Below are 19,457 nucleotides of genomic sequence, written 5' to 3' on the forward strand. Positions count from 1 at the left end.
GTTTACACAATGGTGCAAAGCTTAAATTAGCAAACCCTTGGCCCGTCCAAGCCCATTGAATTTTAAATCTTTTATTTAGGTAGTCATTCACCCATTTGATTAATTAGATATCCCCATGTTCTCGCCAAAAAATAATAATTAGGTAGTTAAGTATTATAGAAATTTACAAATTTAATGACTAAGGTCGATAAGTACCCGATTAAATGTGCCTAGCATCCTGCTGGCGTTGTCTCTTTGAAAAGCCAGCAAAATATGCTGTATTAAATATGCGCATGACCTGGGGTCGCCGCTTTTATTTCGGAGGCGTTATTATTTATCGGAGTAAAAGAGAAAGATACCCGCAATTTGCGAATTTCGGTTTTTATTGCGGTAGACCTTCAGGGCAAGAAATACGCATTGTGACTAATTTAATAGTACATTGTGCAACATGGGGCGTAAGTTAAATATTGCAAACGAGAGTAAGTTAAATCGCGACGGCTTGCCGGAGCGATTTATAGACTCGAGTTTGCAATATTATTACGCCCCGAGTTACACACAATGTTTTTCATCACACTTGCGATACAAATATTAAGTATAAAGACAAAAAACTGTTAATTATGGCACTAATAACTTCATAACTCCCTAGGGAGAACGCTTTTTCTATAACTCCCGCTAAACCTGCGTGTAATTCCACATTTACTGAGCGAGTGCGATACAAATATTAAGTATAAAGACAAAAAACTGTTAATTATGGCACTAATAACTTCATAACTCCCTAGGGAGAACGCTTTTTCTATAACTCCCGCTAAACCTGCGTGTAATTCCACATTTACTGAGCGAGTATGATGAAAAAACACTTTTGTGTCTTAATTAGCCGGTTTTGTATACCTAACTTATAATGAAGTTATAAGTTTTAGTCTCTTTCCGAGGTTGAGCCCTTTTACCATGTTACTCGTAATACTTTACCAGGAGGCTGACAGTTTAAAAATGACAATCGAATATAAATTCCTGACCGAAAATAGAACACATGTTAGAAGTGCCGTATGTGGAAAATATATATCCGTTAGTCTGGTAAAGGGTTAAAATAACTGAATTGATGACAGGATTTCTGAATTTCAGCGGGCGTAGAAATAGTAGATACTATCCAACGACCGATAACCATTATTGCGTCACGGCGATAAGAAATCTAATTAATAAACGATATATGGTTCATATCGTTTAATAGATTAGTAGACTCGAATCAGCTTTTTAATCAGTATGTCCTGTTGAAAGTAAAATATATGTACTTAAAAAATAAAAGTAAACAAATACAGTGTTAATGTGTAATTAAATTATAATTATTAATGTACCTGGACAGTCATGGACAACTTGAGTAAAGTCCCTAAAGATGGAGCAGAAAAGAAAAGAAGTGATCCTAACATATTATCGCGTTTATTTATATGCTGGGTTTGTCCTGTACTCGTGAAAGGAAATAGAAGGGATGTCGAAGAAGAAGATCTTATCATACCTGGAAAACAATACGATTCAATTCGACAGGGCCAAATATTGGAAAGGTAATGAGTTCTTTTGCGAATTGTATATTCTATATTATATAAGTATGTACTGTAAAATGTTGTACGTGTACGATACACGTGTGAATAGTTGATTAGTTTAACTCGTCGATTAAAACACGACCGAAGCAAGGAGACATTTCTCGCCACTCGTTGCGAGTTTCCAACTTTTCGCACTTGTATCGTAATGTTACTACTAATATTGTGTAACTGTAATGTTAAATTAAGCATGTTGCAGTTTTAATTCTGCTCTTAATTTTTTTTCTCTATTTTATTGCTCTAGTTGTTAAAGGCACCTTAAAAAGTAATGAAATACAAACCCTAGTAGCGAAGATGACGTCGTTAATCGACAAATGCCAACCAAAGAGTAAAAATGTATCGAGATGACAGATATTATATAAATGATCATGTGACTCATTTCCATTCATTGACGTTTTTTATACACACTTAATTGTCACATGGCCAGCTCCCCCTGTTACATTGCTTGGCGAATCTTGTCTATATACCTCCTCTGCGCAGCGTCAAACACGAGTTTTTGTTGAAAGAACAGAGCCAGAGAGCCACAGTAAGGTTTCATCATTGTGGCATATATTCGTATATTTCGTATTGTTAAAAAAATTTACTAAAGCCCTTCTTGCATGTAGTTGTGTACACATTGAATAAAATCGCATGAGCATAAGGAATTTAATAGACTTTGTCAACTGTAATGCATGATTTTCGTTTTTAGGGTTCCATAGTTAACTAAGAACCCATGTCCGTCTCTCTGTCTGTCCTTACTTCTAGAAAGCTACAATTTGCCATAAGTAGACATATAAATCAAAAAATCAGACTAAGTCGTAGAATATTTTTTTTTTACGGTAGTTACCTACCTTCTACACGTTTTTTTCCCGGTTCAACCCTATGGCGTGGGGTGTCGTTGGATAGGTCTTTTAAAACGAATAGGGGTCATGAATAAACATTTTTTGCTAAAGTGAATGTATTCGGAAGTAATATGAATTTTTGTTTCTTAAATATGAATACTTTTTGAGATATTGGGGAAATAAAAATATTAACTTTTTTCTCTTTTTTGCTAATAACTTTTGATATTTCTTGTGTGCTAATACATGCTTCAAATATATTTTTCTAGACATTATGACGAATTTAATGAGGTATCACACGTATTTTAGGAGCTTTATCTTTACTTTTCACCGTTTTCAGGATCTCGAACAGACTAATAAGACAATTAAGTAGATATTTGAATGAAAATTATGATAAATAGGTTAAATGTTTGAAGAACTCCGCATAGGTACTTAAAAAGACTTCAGACGAAGGTTGTATGAACATACAAATACAAAAATACGTGCGCAATAAAACCTATTTCTAATAATATTGGATAAATAAAATAGATTAGTAATAGGCTGAACAACCCGAAAAGTTATTGGTGCCTGTGCCGTAACCGTCACCACGGATAATTAGGTAGCTTACCTATTGTTTAAAAAAATGATTTAACAAATACCCAACTTGAGTTGCGTTTTTCATATTTATAAGTATACCACATGTCCCAAAATTCAACGATAAGCTGGCACCAGAAGATGGACCTGCTCATGACTACTCGAGGAAAAAAGTAAAAAAAAAGTATCTCAATATGTATACTATGGAATTACAAAAAATAAAATTAAAATCGATAGTGGTATTTTTAACGACCTTGTCTACAATTTTTTTTTTTAAGTTTTTGTCACCTCCAGTAGTCATGAGCACTGAGCAGGTCGTTCTTCTGGTGCCAGCTTATCGTTGAAATTTGGGACACGTTGTATGTATACATATTATTCCATACCTATTTTTGTATCAGGCGCCTGTCTGAAGTGTTGATATATCTGTGGACAATGTTATTTTTAGTTATTGGATGCAAGAGTACGAGAGAGCTAATAGAGAAAACCGAAAACCATCGTTATGGAGTGCATTACGGCGTGCGTACTGGCTCCAATACATGCCAGGAGCCCTATACCTCTCTATCAACGCTGCAGCCAGGTAACATCATCGCTAATCATTCCTTGCTTAAGCCAGTGTCGATATATTTCGATGATGCTCTACTATTTCATCCAATTGGTTTTCTATTAGATTTTATGCATTATATAAAACGTAAGTAATTTGCCAGTAACTGGCCGCCCTAAACTACGAATGAATTATATTCACCTAGTAGGTACTTTAGTATAACCCTTTAGTCCATTCATAGCGGCAACATACTTGTCATCATACTTAAAACAAAAACGCATCTCTACTATAAGAAGTACGGTTCAAAATCGAATGACTGGAATGGAATGTCAAATGGTTAAAGGGATAAGGCGGCTAGTTATTAAAGACTGGGCAGTTATTGAAACCTTATAATAAATACAATTTTGTTTATAGGTGAATAGAATTCATTTAGTACTAACAGTGGCCGGTTACTGGCGAATTACTTTAATTTCAATTCTGACTGAATACGTTGCAAATGGTACGTGTATTTTGATTATTACCGAGTGGTTTTCGTATTATTTCGGACTATTGTCGTACTAAAAACACAATTATAACAGTTACATTAAATTACCCATATCATTTATCAATCTCTTCAGCGATAAGAGTGGAATACGTCTATTTATCAATGACCTTACAAATTGTAGATACACCTTCTAATGGTGAGTCATGCCATTTAATATTGATTTGATAATTTATCAAATCAATCAAGGTCAGTACCGAGCAAGTGTCTCCGAGAGTCTACAATAATAATTTGGAGAAACGGCGTTAGTGTGTATTGACCTCTTTAACCCACCTTTTGCGAAAATGCTTTCCTGAATTACGAGTAACTTTTGCCTAAATAATTTTCAGGATGATGCAGCCACTACTTTTTACTGAGCTTCTGTCATACTGGTCTGCGGATTCCACCATCACTCGATTGGAGGCTGGCTACTACGCCCTGGGCATGTTGGGACTCAATTTCGTCGCCATGATGTGTCATCATCACAACACTTTATTTGTTAATAGATTCAGTTTAAGAGTCAAAGTGGCAGCTACATCTCTCCTGTACAGAAAGGTCCTATAAACAATAAGATTTTGACATAATTTTATACTGTCGGCCTAAGTCGCAAACCCCGTAACTCCATTTCAAGGAAATTAGTAATTGCTACCTTGGACAATAATACTTAAAGTCGCAAACCTCGTAACTCCCCCGGAGGAGTTACGAGGTTTGCGACTTAGGCCGACGAATTACTTATAGCATACGAGTAGTTGCTTATTGATTAGGTATCAATATTATCATGGACATTAATAATAAATTATTCGTTGCAGTTCGAAGAATGAATGAGATGATGGAGTAAGCTTAGTAAGCTAACATTGCCCGTATGCTATAAATAAACTATATTTTAACCTATTGTGAATTTTTGTTGTTTTTATTTACGTGATTCAAGTATGTACAGTCAAGTCGAAAAATATGGGGCATACAACTTGCTCAAAAATATGTCCCATTGTTCTTAGTAGCTATGGGACATATTTTTGAGTATGATGAGTAGATACTTATTATACCTATACACCTATATTTTTATACTTGATTGTAACTAGTATTAGCACGTACTAAAAAAAATGCTTGAAACACAACCTATTATTGAAACTGCTGTCAGTTTTACTTAATTCTGAATGTTATGAATTGAGAGATAACCAAGTCTTTATACCAAGATCAAATAAGGTATACCCGGGTAAGATCGGATGGATGGTAAGATCGTATATCGCAATTGCTTCCAAAATACTACTTGTAATACATCGCTAACGATACAATGTGTGACGCCATTTCATCCCGCCCCTCTTGCCACATTGAAATATGAGCGGTAACTACAAGTCTTGTTAGTTCCGAACGTTTAAAAAAAGTACATAAAAGTTAAAATCCGGATTATTTCAACGTATGTAACTTATTCTCCTTTTAAATTAACAATTAGCCGAACTTAGTCTAAGAGGGTGATTCAATAAGGTGTCTTGAAAAAAAAAAAATCGACTTTGAGTTATTAAGGAGCATTAAGTGAATTAAATAAAATTGTTGTTCTTTTTTTATCATTTGCAATAAACATTGGAAGCTAAAAGTTAGTGAGAAATGAGTAATATATTTTTTTGTGACGTTCTTCCAACTCGCCGAAAAATAGTCCGGTCTTATGACACATTGCAGTCCGGCAATGTAATGTAACGGCAAATCATTAATGTCAAATTTCTATGAAAATATCACGTTTATATTGATACCACTTCACTTTGTTATCTGGGTCGATCAACTGTTTCTTATTGTTATTCTGTCCCATTAGCCAGGAGACAATAGTAGTGTAGTTTCTTAGAAGAGCTGTCTGTACCATATTCTACAAACTTGCTTAGTAGATGACCCATTATGGAAAGGCCAAGTTTGGTTCATTTAAATATGAAATAACTACTACATACTTATTTTACGAGTGACCCAGCAGACCATAACCATGGCAACTAGTGACAAGAAAAAGTTGATTCACCCATCTACCTATGCAAGTGGTCAAATTGATTTCCATTTATAGTTGCTGCGCATGAGCCAGGTGTCGGTTGGCGAGGTGGCGGCGGGCAAGCTGGTGAACCTGATGTCCAACGACGTGGCGCGCTTCGACTACGCGCTCATGTTCCTGCACCAGCTGTGGGTGATCCCGGTGCAGGCGGCCGTGGTCCTGTACCTGCTCTACATCGCCGCCGGATGGGCGCCATTCGTCGGCCTGTTTGGCGTAGTGCTCATTATCATACCCTTGCAAGGTTGACATTTTTAGATATATACTTTGATTTAGATAAGTAGATAAGATACTGTGGGGCTTAGTCAATTAGTGTAAGAATGTCCCATAATACTTATTGTATTTGTTTGTTATTATTTATAACTTTGTCCCATTAAATTTATCAAGAGGTAATTTGTAATAGAACCGAGATCGTGGTTTTATATTTATGATCTCTACAGTTTCGAAGTTTCTATAACTGGACTGAAGCTGATGTACCTACCGATCATATTGTTAATGGTATTCATTGTAACCTGGTAAAATTAAAATTTAATTGATCATTTTCAGCCGTTCTTACAAAACTAACTGCTGTTGTAAGACGTAAAACTGCTGTCAGAACCGACAAGAGAATAAAACTCATGAGTGAAATCATAAGCGGGATTCAGGTTTGCTACATTTTATTATATAATTTGCTAAGTATCTTAAGATACATTCATTTCTGTCAGTCGCGGGACGATGGAAGAATTGCACTCTGTATAATGTCGATTATTGTCGATGATCTGATGATGTTGTTCGAAAGTTTGCCAAAAGGACTTTACAGAGAAATATGTACATCCAGATATTTTGACGATATTAGGTAAAGTCACAACAACAGACTGTATCAAAAATACATATAACTTCTTACAGAACTTTGTGCTTATTTAACTTTATATTTCACATTTTCTGTTTTTTCTGGGGGCCAATTTTTGAAATTCGACCTCTCTATTTCGTGTATTTCGTTAAATCAATCTCCACTACTAGGCGTTTAAATTCTACTAATAGAATTGCAATCGAGTGGTCAATACCACTAGATTCAAAATTTCGATCGTTCGTATTTCAAAAATTAGCATTTCGCCGTTTTCCACCGATTTTCGAGTGACGAAATCGAGCGATCGAAATTCAAAAATCGCCTCCCTGTACTTAAATTGACATCAAGAATAATTTCTATCAGGACGTAATTTTATACTTTTGAACTGTAATTTGCAGGTTATAAAGATGTATGCTTGGGAAATTCCGTTCCAAGCAGTAGTGAAAATGGCCCGATCGCATGAAATAGCTTCAGTAAAGAATGCCATGATTATTCGTAGCATATTCCTTGGATTCATGCTATTCACTGAAAGGACAATTTTGTTCTTAACAGCTTTGACCCTCATTTTATCTGGGTCAATGATCACTGCAACCACGGTATGTAATAATATTATCGTCGTATAATACACTTAACTAAAAACGTGTCTGCCAGTGAGACAAAGATTCATCTAACACAGTGTTTTCGTTGCAGATTTATCCTATTCAACAATATTTTGCGATTATCCAGATGAATTTGACTCTTATTCTGCCGTTTGCTATTGCCAACCTGTCCGAACTATTTGTTTCCTTAGACCGTATTCAAGAAATTTTGGTAATGGGTCAGTATGTTATTTATTACATTTATACAGGATGGCTAAAAATTTAGTTCATTCCTGTTGCCGGGGTGGTTTTGGGATTATACAGAGAAACTTTTACTATAATAAATTACCCTCCCATCGAAAATGGACCAGTCATAATGTATAAATAAAATAGCCAGATTATTTTGGCGCGATTTCGGGGTTGGTACATATAGAAGACATATAGAAACCTAGAGGACTTTTAAAATTTGGACATATATTTTATTTATATATATTGGTAAGCTTAACTTCGTCAACTATGGTCGCGACGCATTATAATTGTTATTGGTTTAAGTGCCTTTATATTTACTCTCCTTTTATTATGTTTCAGATGAAAGAGAGGATATTAAGACCATACCAGGAGGAAACAATACTATAAGACCAGTCTCATTTGACTCTAATCCTATAAAACAAGAGCCAAATTCTATTGTCCCCAAGAAATATACCCACAACGATGAATTCACAGGACAAGAACCGGGTATTTTTTTAATTTACCTAATTTCTTCGACCAAATACCTACGACTGTGGTACCTAAACTCTATGTGACGTCAAAACTATTTGTTGGTAAATGGTAGTAACTTATCATAAAATTGGTGCAATATTGCTGTAATGCAATCGAACGGATATTATCCCAATTTATAATCACTCAGTTTCCCCGAATCTCTTCATTAGTACTCACCTCGTCTTCTACATCTCGTATCGAACGATGGTCCCTATGACAGTTCCTTCAAGTCTCCTTCGGTTGGGCTTAACTAAAAAAAAATATGTTTTTACCTTATTTGTATTACTTTAATGCTACACTCCTAAACAAATTAAAGAAACTTCCAATAATAATAATTATGCTTTGTGTTATTCCAGAAACTCCTATAAGACGTCCATCGGTAGCCGTCGACTACGCTTTAGAGTTGGCGGGAGTGACCGCCTCCTGGTCGCCGAACGGCGACGAGACCACTCTTACCAATTTGTCGATAAGAATACGCAAAGGCAAACTTTGTGCAATGATAGGCCCTGTTGGCTCCGGAAAAGTAAATATAATTACATACATATGGCACACCTTGAGTAAAAGATGAAGCTTACAAAGAAAAAATCTCAAAAATTATATAATTAGTGATAATAATGATGAATATTTTTCTTGCTTTTCAGTCTTCATTGTTACAAGTGCTGCTCAGAGAGTTGCCAATAAGCAAAGGCAACCTCAATGTGAAGGGACGATTGTCGTACGCCAGCCAGGATTCCTGGTTGTTCCCCGCAACCGTCCGAGAAAATATTTTGTTTGGACTGCCTTATGACTCCAATAAATATAAAGAGGTATTGTTATCAACACTCTATGGCCATCAAGTGTATAACTGATGAGGACTGTAACTAATCATTATTATTAACGTTAAACCTTATTTATCCTATCATTCACATTAAGGTTCCGTCGCGAACGTTTTTTTATGTAAAAGCAGCGCGCCGCGCTCACGCCCCGCCCGCCCGGAAAACGCGCATGTGTGACGAAGTCTATCTTGTTCATTTAAGTTTCGATTATTCATCTCAAATGGCATTTAGGGATGTAACAGTGCACTTCGTGACTTGGACAGATCATTTCATATTGAAACGAAGTTTGTTTGACTTGTGGCCGAATTTCACGTTCTCATACAATATATGAGTGGGGGTAGTATATAATAGGTGAAGATAAAATTAGTTTTTTGCTCTTTTGCAACATCGAAAGAGCTATTTTAAGGATCCGAGCGTTTGTATAAAGCACTTCATCTAGCGTCAATTTAACTGACTTTCAGTGTTGTCCTTTTCTTGGGTAAATAAACACCTCGTATGCGGCCTGACAAATTTGATCATTGATAAATTGTCGGATCTATGCTCATATAGAATGATTATAACAACTTACTAGCACGCGTACGAATATAGTTAATGTATTTTTTTCGGTTTGTTCTAGGTCTGTCGGGTGTGCTGCCTGTTGCCAGATTTCAAACAATTTCCATACGGTGACCTTACTCTCGTAGGAGAACGCGGAGTGTCTCTGTCGGGAGGACAGAAAGCCCGCATTAATTTAGCAAGAGCAGTCTATCGTGAGGTAAAAAAATGCTATTATTCATACCTATGGAACAGTGAATACTAACTAGTATTTAAACATGCTTGGATATACCTAATTTTTATATACTTATTTATTATTTATTTATTTTTATTTCGCTGTCAACTTTATGGTTTCCTTCTTTTAGGCGGATATTTACTTATTGGATGACCCTCTGTCTGCTGTGGATGCCAATGTCGGCAGGATTCTGTTTGAAGATTGTATTAAAGGTTACCTGCACGGTAAAACTGTCATTCTGGTTACCCATCAAATTCACTTCCTCAAGTCAGCGGACACTATAGTAGTATTGAATGAAGTAAGTATTCGTATCTCTCTTCAGTATCATAACTTGCAAAACAAAACGCAAATAGGACGCACGGAGTAGGTACTTATCTATTTTATACGCCCGACAACTTTTCCCATTTTCCTGCGGATAGTATTAAAAGCAAAATGATTACCAGATTTATTACTGATTGAAAGTTAATTTAAGTAATAAAATACCTACCTAGAATATTAAGTAATATATATTTTATAATTTTAGGGTGCTATTGAAAATGTGGGTAATTACGAAGAACTCGCCAAATCTGGGAAAGAATTTGCGTTACTCCTGTCAAGCCCCGACGAGAACGTCGCTGAACCCGGAGCTACTAAGGTAATTTAACCTAGTTGGTCGCCGTTCGTTCCCTACGGTCGTGATTCTATTATATAATCTTTCACTTGTATGCGACTCGAAATTCGCACTTCAGGTCTGTACTCATACTTAGGTAAATAGCGTTGCGCTTTTGTAGCACAAATTACCTAGTTTATGATTGTAAATTAAGACATCACTCATCACTTTCCTTTACGAGTCCACTATAAATTTATTATACTTACTTATAACTCACTCACTTTTTAAAGACATTAATTATATGTAGGTATGTGAAAATATTAAACTTGTCAGTTTTTATAGCAAATAATTTCTCCTAAATGGACTCTTTCTTGAACTGGTATTAAATTTATTCAATACAAATAGCAAGCTGGGCCTAATTTCACCCTCCCATGCAAAAGGACATGGCTAGTTATTTAATATTATTTCGTTATCTGTAGCTCGAAGCGAGACCATCGATGAAACGAGGTATCTCAAGAGTATCAATCAAAAGCGAAAGTAGTGAAATAGAAAAGGAGCAAATCCAAGAAGCTGAAGAAAGGGCCAAGGGCAACCTGAAGTGGAAGGTGCTCTGGACCTACCTATCCTCAGTGCAGTCGTGGTGCCTCGTAGCCACCACGTTGGTGGTGGTCATGGCTACCCAGGCGGCTGCTACTGCCACGGACTTCTGGCTCAGTCAATGGTATAGCCTGACAAGTTCTTTTTTAGCCCTGATATAATGTCGCTACAAACAGCTTACATATAGCAACAATACGTGTACGTCATGAATAGTCGGGACAGTGTGTATTGGCATCGTGCAAGAGCGAGTGAGGTATACAATTATGTACATGTGAGTTGTAGAAGTATGTTTCCCAATCGAAACCCAATCGAAAGAGCATGTTTAGTTGAAAATTAAGTATGAATAATTTACCTATCCGCCATAATTTGATTCTAAATATTCGACCTCCGTATATATATTTACCAGATTCAGTCACTCGTGGTGGTAATGGCTCATTCTTATAATAAATATTTTTGATTATAGCACTAAAGACGCCTTAAATGAGAAAAATAATAATTTAATAATTAATATTCATATTTAGTACAAAACTAACCAGTTTATTACAAACTCACTATGAAAATCAGTACCCGTCATGTCAACAAATAATTTCACAACATTGTTTAATGGAATGCTACTGAATCCCGTATCCTTTTTCTGTCGCAAGTATTTTAATGTATTTAAAATTATTTGTTTAGCATCGGTGTGAATTTTTTTGGGCATTTTGATTGCAAAATCTATTATTATCCTGAAATATTTACAATCATTTTCGATTTGTTTACATCGGTGACATTCAATGACTTTCAATGTCGGATGTCAAACAAAATAATTGCCATTAAAATAAATTAGTTCCATCGAAAATCCGCAACGTGGCGAGGGCTAAAAAGGAACTTGTTAGGCTTTAAATAGGATTAGACTTACTTATTTAGTTCGTAATAACTTGATATTTTTGGATGCCTGCCTTGAAAAGTTAGAGGAGGGACACTTCAATTATCTTAGCGATTTCAATTATTTCCAAAAGTATTAACTCCATCAAGAAACGTTCTTATCAACCTTAATGTTATTTTTACCTGTCGATTGATGGGCCACACGTTTACTTTTACGGATTTTTTTATCACTTTTAGTTACATAAATGAAGTGCCCCAAAAAAAATATTTTTTATATTTTTTACTTTATAACTAAGTACCTAGCGGCTTACATAATACACCTACATTCAAAATTCCGTGACATACGGACAATCGACGGCCGGACAGACGGCCAGACAGACGGCCAGAAAATTAGTTTTGATCTTAATTAAACTACAATTCAAAAGCTACAATTTATATTTAAACCAACCACGTTACAGTGATACTTGCATTGAAATGGAGTTACTAATTTGTTGTTCAAAGTCAAAGATAGCGTGTAAAACGTATGTAGGTATATACCTTTTTTTCTAGTTGTAGGTTGTAGGTGTAGAACGAGGATAAGTTTTACTTACCTAATTGCTATATTATTTTGTAAATTGTTATTGTTATTATTAAAAACATAATGCTTATCTTACAAGCCAAAAAAATATATGAATAATGAATAAGAATTACCCGTATCTCATAAAAAATACGCAATTTGCAGGACAAATAGTGTCGACGCATACGAACAGTCTTTGCCAGCTGGGGAGGAACCCGGTAAGTAACTTAATAATGCACACTTTGACACATATTATAATCTTGTATCAGACAATAATTTCTTTTTACATTTACGTGATGTACAATTTCAGATCCCGGTTGGAATACTGAAATTGGAAACTTGCAAACTTGGCAATATTTACTCATTTATGGCTGCTTAATTTTGGGTATCATCGTGATCCTGCACACTCGAATCTACGCCTTTGTTGTAATGACAGTCCGAGCCTCAAAAAATATTCATAATCTTATATTTAAAAATCTTATCAATGCCTTGATGAGGTTCTTTGACACAAACTTATCGGGTGAGTTATTTATGTTTGTAATATTCATCAAAATGTGTCAGACTACTTTTACTAGCCTATACTCTTGCTTGCTAGGAATTATCTTAAATAGCATTCCATTTGTTGTACCATTTGTAGAAGCCTTTTAAGTATAGTAAATATTTAAGAAGCCAGGAAATTTAAAGGGAACAATAGCTTGAAATTTGTGATGGACCATATCGCGGTTGCGCGGGTTGTAAAGTACCTCTTATTTTAATTACCTACTCTGAAAATTATATATCCGTTATAAATATTACTCGGCAGATCCCTTTTCTATATCATTAGATAGTTGATACTAAAATTATACTATTAAAATAAATCATGTATTCGTGATTTTTTCTATCGAGTAAACTTCTACTTTTTAAGGTTTTGGTTGGAGTCTGCCCATGCAAATATAGTAAAATCTCTGTGTAGATTTCTCATGCAAATGTGGCTTTAAAAAAATGTGTATAAATTCAATATATGTATAAAAAATTGCGGTAGCCACTTAAAAATCCTTTATATAGAGTGAAATATATAATTGCATAAGTAACTAACTACTTTTTACCATTTATCAACAAGTGTTTATGCATACTGCAAGTATAATCGAGAAGTAATGTTTAATTGGCAGGTCGAGTTTTGAATAGATTCTCAAAAGACATGGGTGCGTTGGACGAAATCTTGCCGCGATCGATGCTGGAAACCATCCAAATGTACCTCTCCATGATAAGCATCCTAGTGCTGAACGCGTTGGCCCTATGGTGGACGATCATACCGACCTTCGTTTTAGTTATCATTTTTATCGTTCTCCTGAAATGGTACTTGAATGCAGCACAAGCTGTGAAGAGATTGGAGAGCACAAGTAAGATTTAAAAAAGACACAAGTATATAAATAAATTAGGTTAATTTTAAGGATATTCGCTTCATATACTAATAATACTTTATGTTACAGCAAAGAGTCCCGTTTTCGGTATGATTACGTCTACAATATCGGGCTTGTCCACAATTAGGAGCTCGGGTTCTGAAAATAGGTTAAACCAATTATTTGATGCTGCACAGGTTTGTAAATTTATATGCCTATATTTTGTACATATATTAGCGTTTTCTTAATACGATGACACTTGTTATGTATAATATATATTTCTTTTTAGGATCTACATTCAAGTGCTTTTTATACATTCTTGGGAGCTCAAAGTGCATTTGGATTATATTTAGATTATCTTTGTCTCGCGTACCTGGGCACTATTATTGCCGTTTTCCTCGTTGTTGATTTTGGTAAGTTTTAGATAACTCAACAAAATAGTAGTTTGTGTTACAATTGATCAAAATGATATATTTTCTTCAAGGGCGTACATTGAATCCTGAATGAAGCGATGGATTCTACAATAGAATCCCGAACGTACGGAGCCCAGGACGAAATAATTTTGATACCGTGTGACACATACTGCTTTTCACATCTCCTATGAGAGAATTATAATGCTTAAACAGATTTTTTAAGCTAAAAAAATAATGTGCAAAAAAATGTAAAAATAGTGTGCTAGAACAGAATAGTGTTACTTTAATCACTTCTAGCAGGGGAGAAAAGTGCCACTATGATCCCTCCTAGCAGGGAAGAAAAAACCCTTTTTCGAATTGGTGATGTAAAAAACAGTTTTAGTTATCAAGTGTGAAACTTAACGAGTATGTTTAATATTTTCAGGTGAATTAATCCCGGTGGGTAGCGTGGGTCTTGCTGTCAGTCAATCCATGATACTCACAGTGATGTTACAAATGGCCGCCCGGTTCACTGCCGACTTTTTGGCGCAAATGACGTCGGTCGAGAGAGTGATTGAGTACAGTGAGCTGCCAAAGGAAGAAAACATGTATGAAGGAAGTAAGTATACCTGGGTGAATCAACTTTTTCTTGTCACTAGTTGCCATAGTTACGGTCTCCTGGGTTGCTCTTAAAATACTAGTTATTTCGTATGTAAAAGAACCAAACTTGAATTTTTTGGTAGTTATAAGGCCTTTCCATAATGAGACATCTACCAAGCACGTTTGTAGAACATGATACAGCAGCTCTTCTAAGAAACTATGCTACGATTCCTGGCTGATGGGACAGAATAACAACAAGAAATAGTTGATCGACCCACCTGTATTAGTTAGGGTGACGATTCTTAGTAAGTAGGTAGTTAATACTCATTCGGTTTCTTTTTTCATAATTTTATATTTATTAGCGTAAATATAGGTATGTGTTTTAATTCAAACACACTAATATATTTATTGTCCATTCAGAAATACAGGCGCCACCGACTTGGCCGTCTGAGGGGGAGGTGCGATTCGAAAACGTCTTCATGAAATATGGACCTGAAGATCCGCCAGTTTTGAATGATTTGAGCTTCCAAATTAATAGTGGCTGGAAGGTAAATATAAAATTGAGGTAACAATTATAAATTATTAAGTATCAGGCCGGTTTGCCTAATTGCTGAAAATGAAAATATTTAATGTAAAAAAAATGAATCCGGCCCGATTCATACTTTAAGATACGTCAATTAAGAGATCTAGAAACGATATGGATTAGATATGTCAGTTTTAAATGTGCCGTTTTTTCAAACGAAAATATCACTTTTGATACTGACACATCTAATCCATATCGTTTCTAAGTCTATTAATTGACGTGTCTTATAGATCAAATCGGGCAGTAACACTTAAATTAATTCAACTAAGGAAGATTTGACATTTTTTAAGTACTATTGTCAATTTTTAGGTGGGAGTCGTAGGCCGAACTGGGGCAGGAAAATCTTCGTTGATTTCAGCTCTATTTCAACTTTATAAGATCGAAGGGAACATCAAAATTGATGGAGTAAACATCAAAGACTTGTCTAAACAGGTAAAAAAATTTACTACGTTACAGTGGCGGTGCGTCAAACATATCCTTAGGCAAGCCGGGGCTAATTTGGCTTACATATTCCCTTTACAACTCTGCTCAAACGTCGAAAAACAGGGAAGCCGGTGGGAATCGGCTTTTATGGACGCGCCGCCACTGCTACGTTACAATTTGTTACCCGTCTCTAAAATGTACGTAAGTACCTGCAACTGCATGGTACCTAATCAAATCAATAAATTAATGGGGCAAATGGTGATAGCCGTACTTGGTATGAAGTACCTAAGTATTATTCGACCAATGTCCTAAAAGCCCTATAACTTTATTATTTCATACAAACTAGACGACAGCAAAATAAACTTATGTCATCGTTTAATTTCCAGGCCTTGAGATCGAAAATATCCATTATCCCTCAAGACCCCATACTTTTTTCCGCTACATTGCGTTACAACTTGGACCCCTTCGATACCTACAGTGACGACGATATTTGGAGAGCCTTGGAGCAGGTAGGCACTAATGTTTAGTTTCCCATTCAGATCACGCAAATATTCGAATGGCAACTGATACCACGTATTTGGCATTATTCTTATGCAGCAATATAGTCATATATTGGAAATGTCGTAATGGATGTATTTGGATGCCGTCGTGCAACTTAATTATGTAAGGGGTATCCAGGTAACTTGAACCCTTGGTAGGGTTTAACATTTTTTTTAAGTAATTTTAATTTGCGATACACTAACTACACATGATTTAGTAGTCATTGCATATGGGAGGCTGCATCTAGTATCTTAAGACTTTATTGTGATTCATTACAGAACTCATGTCATTTGATGAAAGTGTTCCGTAAGTTTAATTGATTTTCAGTTAAATATTGCTTCAAGCTTCTTACTCGACATATGTGGTTCACAGGTAGAGATGAAAGATGCTATACCGTCGTTGAGCTACAAGGTCGCAGAAGGCGGCGGCAATTTCTCTGTGGGACAGCGGCAGCTGCTGTGTCTGGCGCGCGCCGTGCTGCGCTCTAACAAGGTGCTGGTGATGGACGAGGCCACCGCCAACGTCGACCCTCAGTGAGTCATCATTTGCCGTCCGTGTTTCGATTTTATGATCAGCAATGTGGTTTTTTAATCAAGCAGTAGGGAACTGTTTCACAAATGTATTTTTAAACTGTGATATCTCTGATTCTCTGTTAGGTATCAAAGATTTACCACCATCTAAATAAAATATAATATAATAGGAGGGACGTAGCTACTCAGTGAGCTGGTGTCGGCAGCAAGTCGGTCTTATTCCTTGCCTGAACCCTAACTGGTGCCCTTCTTGGCCCAAAGATATATTAATTAAAATATTTATTTTACCAAGAGACAAATATCTATCAATACCCAATAAATAGATATGTGCGTAAAAAGCAATTTAAAGTAAAAAAAAATTCCAATACCTTGCTTCGCCACCTGCTCCCAGCTTCACCTACTTAATCTTTTGTATTATTATGTAAATTATACTTATTAAATGTAATAGTTGTAGATGTACTAAACGTCCATAATACGAGTTACAGCTTACTTATGGCGAAGTTACGTATCCACTAAAGGCGGAATTTATATTTCGTATACAAACTCTAACCCATATTTCCAATTAACTGCAACATTGATAACGGTGTTTCATCACTGTATTGTATTTAAATTTTTTTAGAACGGACGCACTGATCCAGTCGACCATCCGACGCGTGTTCTCGGCATGCACGGTGATCACGATCGCGCACCGTCTCAACACCGTGATGGACTCCGACCGCGTGCTCGTGATGGACAAGGGCCGCGTGGCCGAGTACGACTACCCCTACATCCTGCTCAAGAATCCCAGCAGCCTCCTCAACTTCATGGTCAAGGAGACGGGCGAAATGGGCAGGGCTCTTAACGACATGGCCAAGGCTAAATATGACAGTGATCATCCCCCTGCTTAAAGCGAATGTATACTAGGTAGATAGAGTTGGAACAAGCTAATTCTATATGGTATTTGCAATGACAAACTGTGGTGCCTAATATCATCACTAATTTGAGATTGTCATGAAAATGTGACGTTTATAATTATAGTTCCTTACCCTGTTCGGTACAAAGTTAGCTTACACGGACTATTTTTATTATTGCTCTAATTGTATAGAGAACTCATGAACGTAATGTCACCCACCACATTATGACTTGCAGATACCAAACTATCACTGCTAATAATAGTTATAATTTTTTATAACTACAGGTATAAGGTATAACTTTATGTAACGAGTTTAAAAGGAAACTGGAAAATTATTACGAGTAGGGTGTCAATTTGTGTCAAGGTACAGACAATCCTCAACGATCGATAGCGGCTATACCGGTCGAGCGATGCTTATTTTATGTAGTTATTTCTTTGGAGTACTTATGTAGTTATTTCTTTGGAGTGTGTTTGATGTGTTTGGCTGACTTTTACATTACTAAAGTTAGACGAATCATTTATTTACCAAAATCTACGTATAGATAGATTTAGACTGAACAAAACTACCTATTAGATAGTTAGATTTCGTACATAATGATAACAACAGAAAAAAATCCTACACCTAAAATCTTCAGAAATTATGCCCTTTATATGGACCAACGGATGACTATTTCGTGGATTGCTCTGTATGGCTTTTGGTGTTCTTATATTTATAGTAACTTTAATTTTAAGTCTAAATAATTATACATGTAGATAATAGTGATTATTACGTCCTCACTAGGAGCTAAATGGTTCCTGGACCTACGTTTATATGTATGATTTAATTATTTATATAACTACTTATTCAAAATGTAAAAAAAACCCTGCTGTATGCGAAAAAATCCATTTTACGCCAAAATGCCTTACGTCATTTTGCAAAAGAGCAGGAGCCGATTTTTAAATTACGAGCGCTTGAGTTCGTGTGGGTCCCTTCAATGTATCTCCACTACTAGGCATTTAAATTCAACTAATAGAATTGAAAACGAGTGGTCAATACTACTAGATTCAATCCTACTAGATACTACTAGAATTTTTATTGCTCGTATTTAAAAAAAACGTCAATTGGCCGTTTTACACATCGAGTGACGAAATCTTAAATCGACATTAAAAAATCGGCAGCCTGCTGGTTCGATTTCTATCAAACATACCTAGAGTTAGACCAAGAAAAGTTTACAACGATTTTGATAGCATACGCAGTGCAAGTGTTATTTATACGTCAACATTTCATAGACATTTGACATTTTAAAAAACACTTGCACTGTGTGTGCTAATAAAATCGTTGCAGACTTATCTTGGTATAATTATAACTAAGAACCACTGCAAGGAAACTCGCATTAACGTAAAAAAAAATCCATTGGAGAGCTACGATGACACACACAGACAGACATTAGCGTCAAATATACCGGTACCGGGTGTGGCCTGTAACATGAGCAAATAATTAAAACATTTATTGTACTCCTCCAACGGTGACACTTTTGTTCTACAACTTAAAAATTATGAAGTATTTAGACTCCCTATTTTTCATACAAAATAAATAATCTCTTCAATGGACGCCATCGCCACGCCATATCATTGTGATTGACGTTGCTTGTCACGCCTTAAACATAACAAAATTCGCAATACATTGCGTCTTAGAATTAACTTTAAAGTATATTAAAAATCAAACCACAAGTTATTTTTAAA

The 19,457-nt window shown here is 35.8% G+C and overlaps 1 protein-coding gene across 1 annotated transcript; it reads left to right on the plus strand.

The window, feature by feature from the left end:
- The first annotated feature begins 1,305 nt into the window (after positions 1-1,305).
- Positions 1,306-17,793, plus strand: LOC134678596 (ATP-binding cassette sub-family C member 4-like). The gene is made up of 25 exons (XM_063537223.1): positions 1,306-1,532; positions 3,405-3,536; positions 4,371-4,575; positions 6,062-6,287; positions 6,590-6,687; positions 7,268-7,465; positions 7,560-7,686; positions 8,036-8,182; positions 8,563-8,729; positions 8,848-9,012; positions 9,638-9,775; positions 9,921-10,088; positions 10,314-10,424; positions 10,859-11,100; positions 12,562-12,614; positions 12,707-12,916; positions 13,545-13,775; positions 13,866-13,972; positions 14,065-14,188; positions 14,613-14,786; positions 15,188-15,315; positions 15,660-15,782; positions 16,160-16,282; positions 16,686-16,846; positions 17,463-17,793. Exons 1-25 carry the CDS (start codon positions 1,339-1,341, stop codon positions 17,728-17,730), a joined length of 4,020 nt encoding a protein of 1,339 aa, XP_063393293.1. The 5' UTR covers positions 1,306-1,338; the 3' UTR covers positions 17,731-17,793.
- Positions 17,794-19,457: the final 1,664 nt, after the last annotated feature.

This window comes from Cydia fagiglandana, chromosome Z (assembly GCF_963556715.1).
Source record: "Cydia fagiglandana chromosome Z, ilCydFagi1.1, whole genome shotgun sequence".
Classification (NCBI taxonomy): Eukaryota; Metazoa; Arthropoda; class Insecta; order Lepidoptera; family Tortricidae; genus Cydia; species Cydia fagiglandana.

Coding starts and splice junctions, on each gene's coding strand:
- LOC134678596 (XM_063537223.1), top strand. CDS start 1,339: ATGGACAACTTGAGTAAAGTCCCTAAAGATGGAGCAGAAAAGAAAAGA. Junction 9,013..9,637: donor ACTCCAATAAATATAAAGAG/GTATTGTTATCA, acceptor GGTTTGTTCTAG/GTCTGTCGGGTGTGCTGCCT. Junction 10,089..10,313: donor CTATAGTAGTATTGAATGAA/GTAAGTATTCGT, acceptor TTATAATTTTAG/GGTGCTATTGAAAATGTGGG.